At 41.5% G+C, this 18,384-nt stretch overlaps 3 protein-coding genes across 3 annotated transcripts; 1 reads left to right on the forward strand and 2 right to left on the reverse strand.

The window, feature by feature from the left end:
* Window positions 1-1,170: 1,170 nt before the first annotated feature.
* Window positions 1,171-4,691, reverse strand: NDUFB5 (NADH:ubiquinone oxidoreductase subunit B5). Its single transcript, XM_065748343.1, has 6 exons — window positions 4,553-4,691; window positions 4,238-4,326; window positions 3,405-3,471; window positions 3,007-3,068; window positions 2,259-2,365; window positions 1,171-1,406 (listed from the first exon to the last, which is right to left on the reverse strand). Exons 1-6 carry the CDS (start codon window positions 4,665-4,667, stop codon window positions 1,286-1,288), a joined length of 561 nt encoding a protein of 186 aa, XP_065604415.1. The 5' UTR covers window positions 4,668-4,691; the 3' UTR covers window positions 1,171-1,285.
* An 868-nt stretch (window positions 4,692-5,559) lies between these two features.
* Window positions 5,560-7,868, forward strand: MRPL47 (mitochondrial ribosomal protein L47). The gene is made up of 5 exons (XM_065748344.1): window positions 5,560-5,620; window positions 5,903-5,999; window positions 6,654-6,784; window positions 7,088-7,183; window positions 7,586-7,868. The coding sequence occupies exons 2-5, from the start codon at window positions 5,928-5,930 to the stop codon at window positions 7,701-7,703; spliced, it is 417 nt and encodes a 138-aa protein (XP_065604416.1). The 5' UTR covers window positions 5,560-5,620; window positions 5,903-5,927; the 3' UTR covers window positions 7,704-7,868.
* Window positions 7,869-8,695: 827 nt separating this feature from the next.
* ACTL6A (actin like 6A) lies at window positions 8,696-17,127 on the reverse strand. Its single transcript, XM_065748345.1, has 14 exons — window positions 16,989-17,127; window positions 15,603-15,679; window positions 15,233-15,407; window positions 14,546-14,646; window positions 14,138-14,235; window positions 13,361-13,455; window positions 13,029-13,135; window positions 12,855-12,944; window positions 12,612-12,673; window positions 12,185-12,299; window positions 11,727-11,807; window positions 11,084-11,179; window positions 10,701-10,787; window positions 8,696-10,236 (listed from the first exon to the last, which is right to left on the reverse strand). Exons 1-14 carry the CDS (start codon window positions 17,011-17,013, stop codon window positions 10,156-10,158), a joined length of 1,290 nt encoding a protein of 429 aa, XP_065604417.1. The 5' UTR covers window positions 17,014-17,127; the 3' UTR covers window positions 8,696-10,155.
* Between the last annotated feature and the right edge of the window lie 1,257 nt (window positions 17,128-18,384).

Genomic DNA, 18,384 nt, shown 5'->3' on the forward strand with positions numbered 1-18,384 from the left:
CCCGCGGGGGCCGGGTCCGCTCCGCAGGGCGTTCCCGCCGCGCTCCGCTCGGCGTCGGAAGGACGAGCGAACGCGGGGGCTCGGCTGTTTTACCCGGAAAGCCTCGTGTTCTTTATCAGCCGTGACTGACGAAGCGTTTATGAACAAGGAGCGCTGCAGTGAGGAGGAGCAGCTAACGGGAGAGATCGATGCAGGCCACAAGGACAAGCCCGAGCGCTGACACAAAGTCGATCCGAGTCTTTCTGTTACCGGCAGCGCTCAGAGCGCATCGCTTCGCTGAGGGCCGGCGTCACGCTGCTTCACGTGGAGAAAGCCGCGAGTTTTGGCAGTTGGAAACCGCGATTTTTAACCAGCGATTACTACAGAATTCGGGCTCCTTTCCTTAAAAGAAAAGTGGAAACTCAGTACAGACGGATAACTCTGGGCCGCACGCTGCAAAAGACGTTATCCTCTCCTGAGGGATTCAGAGCGTGAGCACTACGGCCGTCAGACCCCGAGGGAACGCGTCCCTCTAGCGGCACGAGGCTGGCAGACAAGGCTCCGTACTTCCCGCAAGAGAAATAGGGGGGAAAAATAACCCCACAACCAGAGCAGTGTAGAAACGTGTTCCAGAAGGACCTCCTCTGGGGTGATCTACGCTGAGAATGGTTTCATTTGAAACAAAGCAAAGAAGTCAGTCATCTCTGTGTTTCTATCTTTAAGAAGTCTTTTAGACTGTACAAAAGGAGGTGAGAAAGTGAAGCAAGCGAAAGAAAATGATAGCAGATGTTGAACAGCATGCAAAGTGAAAGATGGGTTTGACTACAGACAATGAGAAAAAAAAATACTTGTCTCAAACGATAAATATAATCCCAAAGATCTAAAGGTATTTTCCTTCCTTCCTTTTCCATAACCAGTTTAACACAAGGCATCATAAATAAAAAAGCCCTTATGGTGTGTTGCACCTTTCACTTAAAACTTTAAAACTAGTAGATATTACGTGATAATAACCAAAGTTACCAACTTGTTTCACATCCATTAGGGCAAAAGAACCATTCTATATTGATGCTCTGGAGAAAACGACTAATTGTCAGCAACTGACATGAAGCATTTTATCTGATTAGTATCTTTAACAGCTATAAAAGCTGAACTTTCTCACACGATTTCTTTCAAAATATTAGAATCAAACACTTTCTGTGGTTTTTAATTTTTTATTTCTGTCATTAAACAGCAGGTCGTATACTCCATAGATAAGCCACAATTTGTTGGTATGCTTTTAAAATGGTGCATACTGCTTTAAATCTGTTCAATTGTCAGGTGTTGCTTTCATAGAATTGTCAACAAGATTTTTATCAGGTGTTTCGTAGTGATACCAAGGTCCATCTCCCCTCTCTCTCATCAGTCTCCGTGCCTCCAACTCCATCAGCCTAAAAGAAAGAGCACCATTCACACCAAACATGAAATCTTCTGGTTTTGATCAGACTTGTATCAGTGTTTAACATCCAGGCGTTACTGAGAGCAGCACTGAGTTTAGCATCCACTGTTTATAAACACTACTGAAATACAAGTAATAACAAAATACTAAGGGTTCAACTTTAATGTGAACTACTAAATTCTTCTATTTCATTTTCAAGACATATCACAGGAGTAACAAAAACATCTGCAGTTCTGTCTTAGGGTGTTGCTTAGTAAGGAGCTAGACAGTTTTTGATACACTTTTCAGCTCTAAATACACAGAAAACCAGAACTGAATGTGATGGTCAAAGGATCAGTACTCTCTTGGTCCCAGCAGCGGTGGTTCATGAAACTCAGACTTTTATTACCACAATTTACTCTGAATAAGTATTGAATAAATCTAGAATAATGACATTGCTGCCCCCAAAAACAGCACTATGGAACATGACCAGTCTTGTAAACTGTCATTATCTACTCAAACCATGAGCACTAGCAGAGGCAAAAAGGTGTCCATTTTCTCACTCAGGAAGACATATCACCTATAACTTTATAAATACAAACTGTTGTGAAGAGAGTATTATTTCACAAGACTGCCCTTTGATTATTCCAGTGCTGATAATCTTAATACCAAGAAGGCAGGCATTGCAGACACTGCAACTTCCACTGTGGCACCAGCCAGTGCAGCAAGCACAAAGGGTGAAGTGATGTATAAGCAAGCAGGTACTCCACGTCAACATAGAGTCCAACTCAGCATTTTAATCAAAATACAATAATAAACTATACCATGTGCCAGCATTTAAAAACACCTCAACAGTTTAACATACCTCATTTGAGCCTTTTGTGCTTCAACGTGGATGAAAGCCATCTCTTTCTCATAGTTCTTTTCAGGTGGGTCAAGGAGGTAACGAGCTATCCAGCGACTTATAGGGTGCTGGAAAATACAAAAACAATAAATATTAATGTAATTCTCAAATAGAAATGCCATCATACCAAAACTATATGGCACGTTCCTGATCCTGAACACATGATCAAAATTATGGGTGCTGTCATTCAAGCAATAATAGGAAAGTTAAAAACATGCTCAACTACTTGTAAGATCAGAACACTAAAACGGTATATTTATTTTGCTAGTTTTTAATGCCAAGATAAACTGCAGAAGAAAATTCCGTAGTAAAATTAAAAACAACTTAACAGAAGACACTCTGAAGACATTTTCTTTCTTTGAAATAGACTTCTTTAAACTGCCACTGTCATCACAGAACTGGACTCCAAACCTCTTACTGTAACCAGTAAGATTTTCAAGTATTGCTTCCACACAAAGTCATTTCACTGGGAATAAAAGTCTGAATGAGCTAAACAGTATTACTGCTGAATTAACTGCCTTCTATCAAAACTCTAAAGTGCTTGCAGCAAAAACTTGGAGTTTTCTGACAATTTGAGCTCTGCTACACCAATATCTAGAGGTAGGGATGTGTCCATTCTCATTACCAGACTCCGTACATTTTGCTCCCAAAATTAGGACCTTTTTGGGAGCTGATCCTAACACACAATTCTTTTATAAGCTACACTCACTTTGTAGTATTCCCAGTACTCTGGAATATAACCTTCAGGAATCTCTGCAAGTTCAGCTTCACCTGATAAAGAAAACAGGGAAGGATCACTTCATACAGGTATTTTGTTTATTCAAGTACTCCATATTCTGACTTTCAAATTAAAAATAATAATAATCACTAATTCACATAGAAAGTACCTAATCTCTCAATTCAAACTGCTAAGAAAAACTGGACTTGTATTTCTCAGTGGTTATACAGTATTACTATAGACATTAGGCCTACTTTATGGTCTTCCAAACAGCAAGCCTCAAAAGATGGTTGTTTTTTTTTAATCCAGCTTGCTTAAATTTCATTTATCCATTCCGTTTTTTACTAACCATGATTATATACTTATCTTAGTCATGACAGAGCACGCACCAATGAAGATGTTGACGTACATTATGAATATTAACGCTGGTATTCCTGTCAGAAATGCATAGAATCTCTACAAAAGGTACAGAAAGAAGAAAAATCAGCATGGAAAACTCAGAAGCTTGACAAAAGTTAGGTGAAACGGGTTTGAAGGCTATGTAATGCTGCCAGTAATTCTTAGATTCGCATTCGTATTTCAGACAGAAACGTTATATGCAACAGAAATAAGAATGCAGGAACAGTGATGCTGTGTCAGTCCATGGGCCCATTTACTTGAGCATTCAACCTCTAAAGGAGGTCAGTGCCTGCAGAAGCAGATAACAGTGCTTTCCCCAGATGTCGCCTCAGCACCAAGTGCAGACTGGCTTCAGCATGTAACTGCAACTGAAGACAGATAAAGGAAGCCCAACCACACTAACAGAGCAGGATCAGGTTGGCTATTACCCTTCACAATGGGCCTTACTCAAGACCTTGCTTCTTGACAGCTGAACTCAGGTCATGCTTCCTTAGTCTGGTGTTATGGTCTGGATAACTGGAGGCAAATCCTGCAGAAAAGTAACCTAAAATGTCTCTAAAAAAAGGTCTAACTAGAAAGCAATAGCAGATGATGCATATATTTTAAAACGTTATTGCAGCATCAGCTGAACCACCTATTGCAACCTCTGCCACATCATCCAGTTTATCTTTTCCCACTTCACCAGGCTCTGATTTCACAGCATAGGATGCTACACGTTTCAGGACTGAAAATTCTCAATCGTGTGAACAGCACCAACAAAAACTACATTTAAGACAGTCTCAGACACGGAGATGCTTTCCCTGAATACATTAAGTTTACTCACCAACATATTCAGAAACCGAGTATCATAAAAACTCGTTGCCTTGATGATGAACATCCTCTTCCCATGGCCGCTGCTGTACCGCACAGGCGCTGGAAGCAAAACCGAAGCGCTGCACGTGAATCCCGCCGGGAAACAGCGCAGCCGTCGTTACGGCCCCGGCACAGCGGCCCCTGCTCGCTGCCCGATCCCGCCCGGCGCCCCGAGCCGGCCCCGCGGCCTCCCTCTGCCCGGGTCACCTTTCCCTCCGCTCCCCAAGGTCACCTCGCACCTATGGCCCCCCCCCACCCTACGTTCCTACAGCCACCGAGATCCTACCGACAGTGCCGGGCAGACGGGCGGCCCCGGCGAGGCACGGGAGGCGAGCGCTGCCCGCCGCTCGCCGCGCTCCCCACGCAGCCGCCGCCCGCAGCAGCAGGCTCATGGCCGCCATGGCCGGGACTGGCACGGAGGCGGAACAGGAAGACGCGGTTGAAGCCGGGCAGGCGCCATCTTGGTAAAGGGCAGAGCGTTCTTTCTACTTCCGGCGCACTCACGAGACGCCATCCGCAGCGCCGCGGGAAAATGGCGGCCGCCGCAGCGATGGTCGCCCTCGGCCGGCGCCTTATGGGCGCGCTGCGGCTGTCAGAGCGGCCGGGCCTGGCGGCTGCCGGCCTGCCCGGGTATGTACCGGGCGGGACTGCTGACAGGGCCGGGATGGAGGCATGGGTTGCAGCGGGGATCCCAGGGAGAAGGGATATGGCTATTCTGGCTAATGCTATTTTTTCTTCTGTTGAACGTCGCTTTTCCTTTAATCGCTATGCAGGTTAACGCTGAACCTGTGCCGCAAGAGCGTGGCACAAACCGGGCCCCTCTATCGCGCGAGGTTTCTGCATACCACGCTGCCTCAGAAGGGCCTGGAGGAGTTCTTCGATGACCCAAAAAACTGGGGGGAGAGAACAGTGAAGTCTGGTGAGTTCTGTGCACTTCCATTCAGAGTGTGTGTGCGTCCTCTGTTGTGCTCTGAAGTGTCAGTGTATCACGGAGGACTTGTGATCAAATGCTGGAGGAGTGTCACAGTGTAGGAATTCATTGTAGAGCTTTCCCTATTCCCAGCCTTGGACAAACACAAATGCACAGCATGTAAGTCATTGTCTTTTCAAGGTATTTATATATCCTAAACAAAGCTAAATACCCACCAGGGTGGCTTTCCAAGATGTGATATTACTTTAACAACACAATACTTGTTCTGTACAGCCAGCTGAGGCTGCAAATTGAAGCACATCTTTTCAGATTAAGAAACTTTTACTCTATTAAATTAATATTTTCTGACTTCTGTTTTTCAGGGGATGCGTGGAATATAAAGCAGCTGAGGGCTAAGAGCAGTCAAGACTTACACAAACTTTGGTAAGTTTCATCAAAGTAGCTTTTCTTCTTTAAAAGCTTTTGATGATGTAGCGTTAACCCACCCAAGCCTTCTTTTCTTCAAGTGAACCCATCACTCACAGCCTCTCCCTGTAGGTTGGATGCATCAACCACCTGCTGTCTCCAGTTAGTGTCATTGTTTTTACTATGAATTCCCCAGGATATGGGGCTTTAGGCTGGATAACTGTGCTCTGTCCAGCAGGACAGTGAGAAACTGCTGATTTGTCCAGAAGTTATTTTAAAGTACCATATTTTCTGATGTAGGTATGTCCTACTGAAGGAAAAGAACATGCTTTTAACTTTAGAACAAGAATCAAAGCGGCAGCTGAAGCCCATGCCAAGTCCAGAACGATTAGAAAAGGTAATGTTTTCCATACTAGCTGAAAATGTAACTCTCAGTAAAACTGCTACGTGAAAAGTGTTTTGAGGCTTGTTGAAGTCCATTTTGTAATTTTCCTTTTTGTTAGCATGAACACTAATGCTCTGCTCGAGCGGAAAGGCCTCTTCACTTGTTATATAATAATAGAATATTCAATACTTTTCTATATTTATCTTGCTGAAGCTGTACTAGAGGATTTATAGAAAATTCTTTTTTAAACATTCTCTACAGCTTTCTAATCAGCCAGTGTGCACTGAAGCTGTGACAGCAAAATGAAAACTATAATAGCTAGTGGCTATTACAAGCCATGTGATAGAATACAGCACATCTTCATTTCTTTTGCTCCCTTCCTTCCCTGCTTGAGAGCCCTCTACACCATCAGTATTAGAGCTTTCACATTCACACTTCTTTTTCCATCTGTTCTGTTTGTAACTTCATGTTTTAAGGCACCCATTCTTTAGTATGCTATCACGTAAACCCCATTAAGCTGTTTCACTTAGGCCACAATTGTGCAATGGAGTTCCTCATTTATTTTACCTGTGTTTACTTTGAGATTTGTCAGATATCCATTTGAGGTTTTTAAGTTGTAAGCACTGTATTTTGTTGGTCCATCCTAAAATTATTTCTTATTTCCAGGTACAAAAGTCTATGAAAAATATTGACTTGGTTGTCAGAGAAAGAGAAATTGCTTTGAGACTTCTACAAACTGGCCACGAAAAGCCAGTGCCTGGAGAGTGGAGAAATGACTTCTTGGGACGCACCTACTGGTATGAAAAAGATCTGCTTCATACACTGGCAGTTTTCTCATGGTATCTCTCTTGACCAAGAGAAGATGCATATGTTACATAGAAAGAAACATGATTGCTAGTTAGCATTCAAATGCTTCGTTATTTATTTTTCATGTGCCTGTAACTGTTGCTAAATGATTCTGTAGCTAAACTCAACCATTAATTATAACAAGTTCCATGCTGTCCAAATCAGACCATGCTTTCACCCAAGAATTTTCTATCAGTGTCTTTGAATTCTACCAGACTGTACATTGTATGATCACTTCTGTGTGTCTGTAACAGGTATTCGTACAAGGAATGGCCAATACCATGGCACCTGAACAAAAAATACAAAAGAAGGAAGTTTTATTACTTATCTCACGTGAACCGCTTCATCAGGTAAAAGTCTTTTTTTAATTGAAAATGATTTTCTGCTGTTACTCATTCTTCCTCTTTCTACTTAGCAAGGATTTTTTTTCTTTCATACAGCTAGTAGATTGAAAACAAGGCTTTTGTAAGTTGCAGTTTGCTCTTCTCATCTTAGTTAAGAGATTTAACTGCCTATGAACGTAACGTAAGTCATTTCACATGCAGAATACCCAAGATGCCCCCTAAGACTGTAATTGCTGTAGAATTCAAAAGCAGAAGACAGTAAGGAGTCTGCTTTGCAGGCAGTGCTGCTTATCAAAAGCAAAGTAAATGAATACTGAAGTCATACTCAGTGGGAGCCTCTATTTGATTAGTGAGTTCATTAAGGACGTTGCACAGTGTCTGTTTCCTAACCACACTAATTTATTTCAGGCTTAGACTCGAAAAATATTTACGAATAAGGAATAGAAGGCAAAACCTGCAGAAGAAGAAGCAGAAACTCCTAGAAAAAAAGTTTCCTCACCTTGCTATAAAAGCTCAGAGCCAGTAACACCCTGAAGAGTGCTGCAAGAAATTGAGTGTCTTTGTGAGTGGAACATGGAAGCAAGTTCTGAAACCAGTAAACAACTGAGTGTTCCTAATGGCCTCCATCTTTATTTTAACTCACACTTAACCTAAATTTAATTTGAAATTAAAGAGCTGCTTCAGTACGTAACTCAAAAATTGATCACAACACTTGTTTGTAGAAACACTTGGAAAATTATCTTAACCAACTACTATAAAAGTGAATCATACATTACTAACAGCAAACAGGAGCCAGATGAAATTATAAAGTGTAGGGGCAGTTAGCTGGTTTAGTTTAACAAGCATGTACTGAAACCAGAGAGACACATGGGAACAGCTGAAGCTCACATCCCATACCTTGTTCCCTGATCTTCTTTGGTGCTGCTATCATCACCTGTTAACGTACGTGTTCTACCTAATCACATGGGGAATATACACTGTTAGTAACTGAGCTGCAAGGAACCTTTTCCCTACTTTGAATCTGGCTCATTTACAAATATTAAATATTTAGTGTCAGCTTTTAAAAATGCAGTCTTTATAGCTAGACTTCAAGATACCTCTGACTAATTCCAACATTGGTGCACTGTTTTTTGCAGTAAGCAGAATGTTTGTAGGAAGACTAGTAATAGTAATCTCTGCAATTGAAGTAGGAAGGTAAGGAATCTTTTATTTATTATGCTCTCACTTAGCAATAAGCACTACTTCATGACAGCTTTAAATGAGATTGTGTAAAAAATTTAGAATGAAGCCCTAGTAAACGTTTTGCTCTGCATATAGTGTGAGACCCTTCCCAGATATTACCACTGTACTGTAGTTTTATAAAGGTAACAAAGATAACTGCTAAAACTTAAGTGCGTGTCAAAGAAGGAAAACTTGAAATTTACAGTCAATTCACGAAGAGAACCAAATAAGATGTCTACTTTCTCTCCTCATCTCAAGCTCTAAACTGTCAAATCAATCTTAGTACTTCACTGATGCCACAGTAACTTCTAACAGTTCTGATGTGCTGAGACAGAAGTCCAGCTGACATTTCATATTCTACTTAAATGCAAACTCAACTGACTTTTCCTTCCAGCATGACCACAGCAGCCCATCTGTCACACAGTGCTAAGTCTCCCTCATTTTCTGAGAGAAGTATAGTTTGACAGCAACTTTGAAAATGTGAATCAAGCAACTTTATCCAAGAGTCAAATGATGTTTGTTATGGTATGACAAAAACAGTCTGTTTTGATAAATTACTTTATTGCTCGGAGGTAACACAAAAGCTTTCAACTAGACGCCCTGTCCCTATTACCCTTGAGGTCTTCTAGGATACTGAAAATGTAGCAGTACCATGTATTTTTAGATCAGTTAAATGCTATTTGGTTTTCCACAGCCTTTAAAATAAGGAGCAGAACTTCACTGTTCCACAATACAGAACAACACACAGTTGTAAAACAGAGTAAGCTAAACAGCAACATAGAGCTGCATCCTGATAGTAGTTCCTGCTGAAAAAAATAATCACCCTACTTCCTCTGCCCAAGCACATACTCCCCATGCAAACTGCAGGCACTTACTGACCTTGCTGTGAGTCAGCTAAGGGAGCTAACCCAGCAATAAACAAATTGTGACTGCCCCTTCAAGTTACAGTTCCCTGCAAAATGTAAAGCCACATCCTGAGGTCTACGACTATTCTGCTAGTCCTGGAAAAATTCTCTGCCTTACATTCCCTGTCTCTAAAAAACTCTGCTTATAATCTGCGTCGCTAAGGCATTCAGCACATTATATACATTCTTAGAAATGAGTGGAAAGTAATGACAGCTTACTGAAGTGAAATTGCTTCATAATAGAAAATCAGCAGACCAGCGTGTAACATAACATCCACTAAATGGAATGTAATGCTTTCATCAAAGGGTAGAAATCTACACTGAACTGACTCACCTACACTAGATTAATAAACACAAACTTTGATTTTTTAAAAGAGAAGAGTAACTTTCTCTGCGAGTACTCACAAGGTTGCTCAAATACAGAAGAGCAAATTGTATTTTTAGAGAGAAGTAAGAGCAATTTAAGGCTGAAGTACTAGCAAAGGAAGACTAAAATGTGAAAGCAGACAAGAATTTTTTAATAATTGTGCAGGCATTTGCAAGGTTATGCCTCTATTAGCTAACCTGTAAAGCTGTTCCCAGGAAAAGATGCTAGAGAAAATAGACATTTATACAAAATTATAAAATACTTGTTATATGAATTATTGCTTTACAGAGGACATAAACATCCTTTTTCTATGATAGTACCAATTAGGTCTCTCAAAATTTCTAAGGTTTGTTAAAAATGGAACTTGAATTACACAAAAAATCCAATATAAACTTTCTACAAAAAAGTCCATCCCATTCCTGAGTATGCTAAAGCTATAAATCAGAAGAAGCACTGAGGAAGCAGCAATTTTCACAGTAACAGACTTAAGGGCATTTTCTTTCTACGCATTGTTTCCCTCCTTCTTCATATTCTTGTTTAGAAATCCACATTTGTTGAAAAGTACCCTACAAAAACAAAACAACAAACCAAAAAGATTGAGGTTAAGTGAAACATGCTTAACTTTTCATTAATGGAAAAATTAGCAGATCTTAACATCAAGTAAAGAAAGAGGATTTCACTCCACATGCTTCATTATCTTTTTCATTTGTTTTTTTTCATACTGATGATTAAACCAAAAGCTGCTATCAGTCTGATACTGCTAAAGGAATCCCCACAAGCCATTCAGTGCTCAGTAACCTGGACAATCAAGTTCATGCATGTGATAACGAAACAGATTTCTATCTTTCATGATGCACACAACATTTCTAGACACCATATTTCAAGCCTGCACACTGCCATTAAATATAGAAGAAAGTGGCAAAGTACATTCAGATAATTACTGTTCCAGTAGCACAAACTCTTCACACTTATATGACCTTAAATGTCGGGGCAGTGCTGCTGCATAATGTACTAACACGGGTTTACTAACCAAAGAAGCCAAAATTGAACCGCCAATCCATGAGCTGAACCTCCGCTCCACTGTGGTGTTGTTTGCTATCAATTTCAGACGCATGCTCTGAATAGAGAGTGAGGTGAAACAAAACAACAATCAGAGACAAACTGCAGGAGGCTGGTGCCCTTTAGAAACAAGAGGACAACAAAGTACTTGGTGTGTATGCTAACAGGCAGGTGGAAAAGATCAATCTCATTTAACTTACAACAGAGCTCATCTGCCCTGTATTTAGAATCCAAGAAAAGCTATGCTGCAACAGAAGCATATGCAGTTTTTATCTTATCTCCCAACAGAGACAGTTAGCAAATGCAGCAGAAAAGCAAAATGATAAGTAACAGTAATCTGAAGAGTTGTTTTACCGGTGGAGTTTTCTGAGACAATTCTCTGTTCAGTCTGTCTGTGAAACTCTGTATTAGAGTGTTCCCTCCTGCTACAATCACACTGCCATAGAGGCCCTGAAAAGAGAATACGCAGCCTACATTAACTCTGAAATCATTCTGAAAGCAACTTTCACATAGCAGAATGGAACAACATACAAATCAAGACATCTGAGCAGGTGAGAACATTGTTTAAACTAAAAACTTTTCCTTTATAACCTCTTCCTTCTACTCACATCCAGAAGTTCCGTTCAATTGGTTACGTTTAAGAAGTATATCTGCTAGGCCCAGAAACCTGAAGATAACACTCAGTTATGAACAGAAAATGCCAATCTAATGCACAATCTGGAGCCAATCGCATATACATTACACAAGGTCAGTCATAAACAGACATTAGCTACTTACACATAGGATATTAGACTTGTACTTGGGGTTTCTGAATAAATGTTATGTAAAATCAAGCCTATATGTTCCCAAATACGTAATACTCAGAGCATTATTATGCACTAATCATTATCCTAGGAAGTTCATGTTCTTTTATCAACAATATTCTAGTAAAAAAATTAATTACAACAGTACAGTATCTATCTATGCCCTAACTAGCACATTTCTGACTACTACTTACCGGCCTGATGTCTATATCACACATCCCAACGCTTGTTGTGACAACATGACTCACACCCAGCATCGTGTTACCAGATAAACCCTAAAATTCAAATCAGTAATTTACACATCACTTCAAAAAAAACCACAAAAGGTCTGAATGAGCTGAATTAACCTAATTTATTAAAGAGAGCAAAACATTTTTATGGAAAGTAGAAAAAAATATTTTTTTCCCCCCATTCAGCTCATCTCAGTTAGTTTATGAACTACACTTCTGTTACCATCCCAACCCTAAAAAAAAAAAAAAAAAAAAAAAAAAAAAAAAAAAAAACAATGGAGACCAATTTTACTGGAGAAAGAACCATGTGATATAAATACACATATACAAATCAGTAAACAAGGGACACTGTACAAAGAGAAACCATGCTACAAACTAGTGATTTAAAGCCTCCTAATTATTACATATCATAATTGTTTTACCTTTACATTAGAAGGGTCAAATAATCCCTCAGGAATTTTCAGACGCTCAGCACCAAAGTCACAGTTATAGCCATTGGGGAACTCGTAATGAACCGTTGGCATCTGAGCAGCTACCCTAGAGCATTCAGAAAACAACACTGTCTAAGTACCACAACAAGTACAACATACACAGGATGTTATCTAAGTAGCATCATAAACCAAAGTTTCAATGAGAATATTGTGATTTATATAAATGACACTTTTGATAAGTTTTATGATCTTAAGGAATATTAAATAAGCAACCACCTGGATGCACTCTGTTTCACTACTTATAGAAACAAATTTTTATCTAGTCATCTCCAATAAAATAAACCAACAGCAGTGAACAGGCAAAGCATTCTGTGCACATCTATTAACTAATATCACAAGGAAGAAAGCAGTGACATACTGTTCATCATAGGTTGAATCTGATACTTGGAGGACGGAAGCTTGGAAGTCCTGAATGACACACTGTGGAGACAGGCATTACATGATTACAAGAATGTCAGTCAATAATTCAGCAGAATTACAGAACTGACACTGTGTTTTTTAACATTTTCTAGTTCTTAAAGAAGAAAACCTCACACACTTGCAAATAACACTTCTTTATGGGATGCCCGTGGAGGCTGAGCGGGAGAAATGACATACTTACATTACACATGTAGTTGTGCCAAGACCTAGTGACCTGGGGTAACTTTTCTTTCCTCTTCCAATTTGCTGGTGACCCCTCACGAACTGCTTCCTGAGGTTGCAGGGAACACAACCATCAGTTCCCCATTTAAGCTCCTTATCCCCAAACAAACACTAAATAAGGTAACTTTCCCACCTTTGAAGCAATCATATACGGAGGAATTATCTCTATATTCATTTCCTGAAACAATTCTCTGCACTGCATAGTAATGAAGTCTCCTGCTAGTGGTGACTTTACAATACCTGAAAGACAAAAACAACCCACCCCACCACACTTGTAAAGCACTAAAATCACAATGAACTCCCCCAGCAAACTCTTACTTGTCAGAGACACACTTTGATATTCATTGTTTTGTTTTTAGTACTTAAGGGGATAGATACATTCAAAAGCAACATCTGAACTGTAAAAGCAGAAAGCAAGCCAACTTGACTTTAATACTGCTGTGCCATAATCCATGAAAATTTTACCTTGCTGAAGTACATAACCATCATGCACTGGGATAGCAGTGGTATGTGTTGCTCCACTATCCAAGATGAGACCTGTAGATCTCCCATTAGCAAAACTAGCCAAAGCAATTAAAGAAAATGCTGTAATTTCCACCTTAAAAAAGAAGTGTCATGCAATTTAAGCATAATTAGAAACAAGAATGCCAATGTTTAATTCCTCAGCTCTACAGTCAAACTTGCTGTTTTCCCATGCACATCACCCTCCTATGAAATGCACAACCACATAGAGAAAACACTTAGCATTGGTCTAATTTGAGCTTTGGACAAAGATGGCAGTCCAAATCAGCACTATCAGTAATCTCAATATGAATCCAACTTATTTAGATTCTAAAGGGTGAAAGCTTATTCTTTAAAACAGTTGCAAATCTTAAGGCTATGGGAACTTCAAACTCCAGTTACTGCATTTAGAAGTTTGGACAATACTGTTTTGTTTCTGCAGTATTCTTACTCATGGTATAATATGGAAACTAACAAAAGAAAAAGGGGAAGAAAAAAAAAAGGCAAATAAGAAAAAGACATCACCTCCAAGGACAATAGCCAGACTGGGAGATCTTCAAAAGTGAACTTGAAGTTCAGAAATTGACGTTGTTTACTTCTTCCCTATATGTTTATGGAAAAACTAATCTGATGAAGAAAAATTAGACACGCTGTTAAACTAGGAATTCCCTAGAATAGGTTTACTGTAATTTCCAGAAGTGAAAAAAATAAATAAAAATAGCATAATATTCCAAAGGATACGCTGTTAGAACAGCAGTTTTACACAAGAAAAAAGCAGGGATGTTGTAGTGTTCAAACATCAATTCAGTCAGTTTCTCACGCTTTGCTCTAGTATTCCACTAGAAGAAAAAATACAAAAAAAAAATTATGCTTATCTTATGATCATTTGAGCATAATAAAAGAATGCTAACGAAGTAAGAAAGTAATTACAATTTGAAATAATGGCTTTAATTACATCAAAATTCTAGAAAAACAAATTTCTAATAATTTGTTTCCTTAAAATCTTCATTAATAGTAAAATCTTTGGTGGTTCAGTTTTAACATTTGTAACCTACAAGCCAGTATCACATTTCTCCAAGACTAATGTCTGTAGACTCAGCAAGAAGATACAGTTAAGAGTCCTCAAAATGCAAAGCTGCTTTTACTCACTGGTGCTTCAGACATAAGGACAGGATGCAAACTCGCTTCAGATTTAATATGCATCTTGTAAGTGTGATCCAAAATTGCCTGGAAACTATCCCAGTCTTCAACTGCAATGACATTGAAGCAAGCAGATTAGTTACTTCTAACTTCTGATCCACTTCATAAATCCACATAAAGGTTTCCTGATACTTTTATTTTTCCAGACAGCTCTTCAGTCAAAAGCTGTCTTCAGCAGACCTACACCCCTCCTGCTTTGCAAATTCTTTTTTTTTTTAATAAGTATCATGATAGCAATTAAATTATAATAAATGTCCACCAATATAGTAAACCACATACACTTAATGTATTTTGTAAATCAAGCATCCATTCTTAAGGCTGATAGCCTCTGTCCATACATATAAAGGAACAATCTCTGGAATTGTTTCCAAAAATTGCTTTTTTATTAAGGAGAAAGCTATATTAAAGCCATCAAATAAACAAGAATCCACAACTCTCCTATTAAGACATAAAAATGCTCATTATTGTATTAAAATTTCTTTAGTGAAAGCAGATCTTTTTTTCTTTATAAGCCTGTTCTCTAACTCCAGAGGGAAAAAACAGTTAACATATTGCATCTGTTTGCATGAAAGCTATGACTTTTTGCAGACTAGCAGTGGTATCTTAAGAACAGGTAAAAAAGACAGAGCACCATACTCATTCCATTTTTTAAAGGTGAAATGGCCTCCATATTTTCCCTTGGGACTCTCAGGGCATTGGTGTCTATGTAGTAAGTCGGGCCCCCTTGTTTGCCTTTGTCACCATCTATCTCCATCAGAGTGCTGCCATTGTCTCTTTCTAGCACCACGCCTATAGCTGTTGGAAAATCAACCTGTAAAGCAATAGGTAAGATATCACTGAAAACTATTCATTTTGGTTCTGGGTTGTTTTGTTGGTTTTTTTTTTTTGTAATAAAATTCAGTTTTCCTTAAATACTAAGAGTAATAAACAGTATATCGTGGAAGATCGCAACTAATAAAGTTCTAAGCTCCAGTTAGAATCCCACTGAGTTCACAGAGATTCTTACCTTTGGACAGTCTTCACCTGCATAGCCTGCTCTCACTGTATACGAGCCAATGTCAAAAACAAGAGCCCCAACTTCATCTGAAAAGATTGTTAACAAAGAAGTAGTGAATGGTTATTGTGCTCTACTGCAGTCCTGACCTGAACTTTCTCTTCTGTCTGCTTTGCTTGACAAACAAAGAAATTTAAAAAAATCAACACAATAAAGCACCTTTCCCAAGACACAGAGAAACTTCTCTATTCAGAATTCAGGCTAATGGAGAGCCATCAGGTGGCCACAGACAGGCTGTACCTGGGACACTGCAATACCTTTATTTGGCATGAGTAAAAGGGTAATTTTAACAGAAGAGGGTTGAACCTAAATACAAGCTTGAGAAGTGGGTCTACATGAACTTCACAACATTCAACAAGGACTCATACAAGGTGTTGTACCTGGATTGGATATGCCTACAGACTAGGAGAAGAATTCACTGAGAGCAGCCCTGTGCAGGACTTGAGGGTCAAAAGGCTGAATGTGAGGCAGCAGTGTGCACTTCCAGCCCAGAAAGCCAAAAGTACCCTGAGCTGTAGGGCGAGGAAGGAGACTGTGCTCCGTCCTTGCAAAGCACCATCTGTAGTATCACGTCCCAGGACTGGTGCTCCCAGCACAAGGATGAGGAGCTTTTGGAGGGGGTCCAGAAGAGAGTCAAGAAGAGAGTAGTCAAAGGGCTGGAGCACCTCTCCTATGGAGAAAAGGAGCTGGTCTTGCTTAGTTTGGAGAAGGCTCTAGTGAGAACTTGTTGCAGCCTTCCAGTACTTAAAGGGGGCTTATAAGCAAGAGGGAAACTGACTTTGTACAGTTTGATAGTGATAGGACAAGGGGGAATGGTTCTGAACTAAAGGAAGAGAGATTTAGGTCAGATGTTGGGGGAAGTTTTTCAGAAAGGGCAGTGAGGCCCCAGCACTGCTGCCCAGAGCTGTGGGTGCCCCATCCCTGTAGGTGCCCCGGCCAGGCTACGTGGTCCCGGGCTGCCCGAGTTCGTGGGGGCAGAGGGTGCACTTTAAGGTCGGTTTTAACCCAGCGATTCCGTGATTGCATCAAACAGACTCCGAGATCAAACTGCCAAAACCTCGCACAAACCGAGGCAGGCCCGGACTGCCCCGAGTCAGCCAGAACCGCAACAGGGACAGCCGGCCCCGGACACGCCAGCGCTGCAGGCCAAGGCGTCACGCTCCGAGCCGCACTCCTCCCCAGGGCTCCGACTCTCGGTCCCGCGCCCGGCACCACACCACCGCCTCCAGCCAGGGGCCGCCGCGCGGGGCCGCGCCGCTGGGCTCTAAGGGAGCGGCGGGCCGGGCGGGCACGCGGAGCCTCACAGAGTAGCGGGAGCTCAAACAGCGCGGGACTCACCTCCGCCGTACACACCGCCGCTCATGGCTGCGCGCCGGCCGCTCTCCTCTGCGATGCGGCAACAATAGCAGTCGGGCCCTCAACCCGCCGCCCGGCTCCGCGCAGCTCGCAGGCCCGCGCCTTCCCGCCAATAGCAGCGCCGCTGCCGCCCGCCCACCCGCTCGGCCGAAAGGCTGCGTGGGGACAGCGACCAATCAGCTAGGGGCGGGAGGCGGGGAAGAGCTATGTGTAGCCAATCACGAGGCAGGAAGCAAGGAGGCGGAGGAGCGTGAGAGTTAGCAAGTGTAGGTGCAGCGTGCGGGAGGGGCGGCGTGAGGTGAGCGGCGGAGAGGGAGGAGCCGGGGGAGCGCTCTGGAGGTGGGCGGGCCATTGCTTGACGGGATGCTGAGGGCGGGTGGGCAGCACGTTGGGCACAGACTGAGGGAGGAGTTGTTTTCTGAGTTGCTACTAGGGCTTCTTTGCACTCTTCTGCTGAGAATAAGTTTGATGCGTCTCTTGATAACCCTTATTACAGGGTACCTTCCTTTTTGGGGCACCTCGGCGTCATCCCACATGTTGGCTCAGCAGGGTGGCTGGGTGAAAGTTACAGTTATAGATGTTTGCACAGTAAACACAAATCTTTCTTTTCCACCAGCTGTACCACTTAAAGATGGTGTGCTTTGTTTTATTTTATGCTTACGATGGCAGCGTGTTTTTAGGTTTTCCAGTATGTGGCACTAATACCCAAGGCAGGTTGTTAGAGGAGGATAAATTAATAGCAGTTGGGAAAAGTGGTTAAGAAAAATTGAAATTAGAGCACTAGAGGACCTCCCTTCAGCTTGTGCTTGTACTTGGGTTTTGTTTTTGTAGTGGTCCATCACATCCCGGTGATAACTGATGCTTTGGGGCAGACCCTGCTCTCCCCAAGATCTGCTTATGATGGATTTGTGCTAGAAATGCAGGTAGCCTTCTGCTGCTTCATTTTCTCTGTAATTTTTGCAGCACAGAAGACCTCCCAGCGACGCTAACAGGAGATGTGTGCCCGAGTACGGAGGTGTGCGTTGTGCAGCGTGGGAGAGGGCGTTCCTGTGCATGGCCAACCTTTCCTGCTCAGCAGCTGCTCGGGTCCGTAGTGAGAGCTGAGAGGTAACGAGTGCTGGAAGTCACACCGATGCCTAAAAGCCTCAGGATTTGGTGAGCACAAAGATAAAAAGCCAAATCTGTGCAAAGAAGCCTGGAGGATCCGGGGAGGGAAAATTGAGCTGTCAGCTGCCTTTGTCTTTTGTTTTTGTTTTTCTCTGACTTGTACTTCTATAGGCATGCACACCAGTGGAACGTCACCACTGTGTTGATACCATTATACAGTGGCTTTGCATTTGCTTTACAGCACAATGTCTGGCCTCACAAAATTCAGTGC

The sequence above is a fragment of the Cyrtonyx montezumae genome, unplaced genomic scaffold, assembly GCF_038088225.1.
Source record: "Cyrtonyx montezumae isolate F1298 unplaced genomic scaffold, pur_monq_1.0 scaffold_5, whole genome shotgun sequence".
Lineage (NCBI taxonomy): Eukaryota > Metazoa > Chordata > Aves > Galliformes > Odontophoridae > Cyrtonyx > Cyrtonyx montezumae.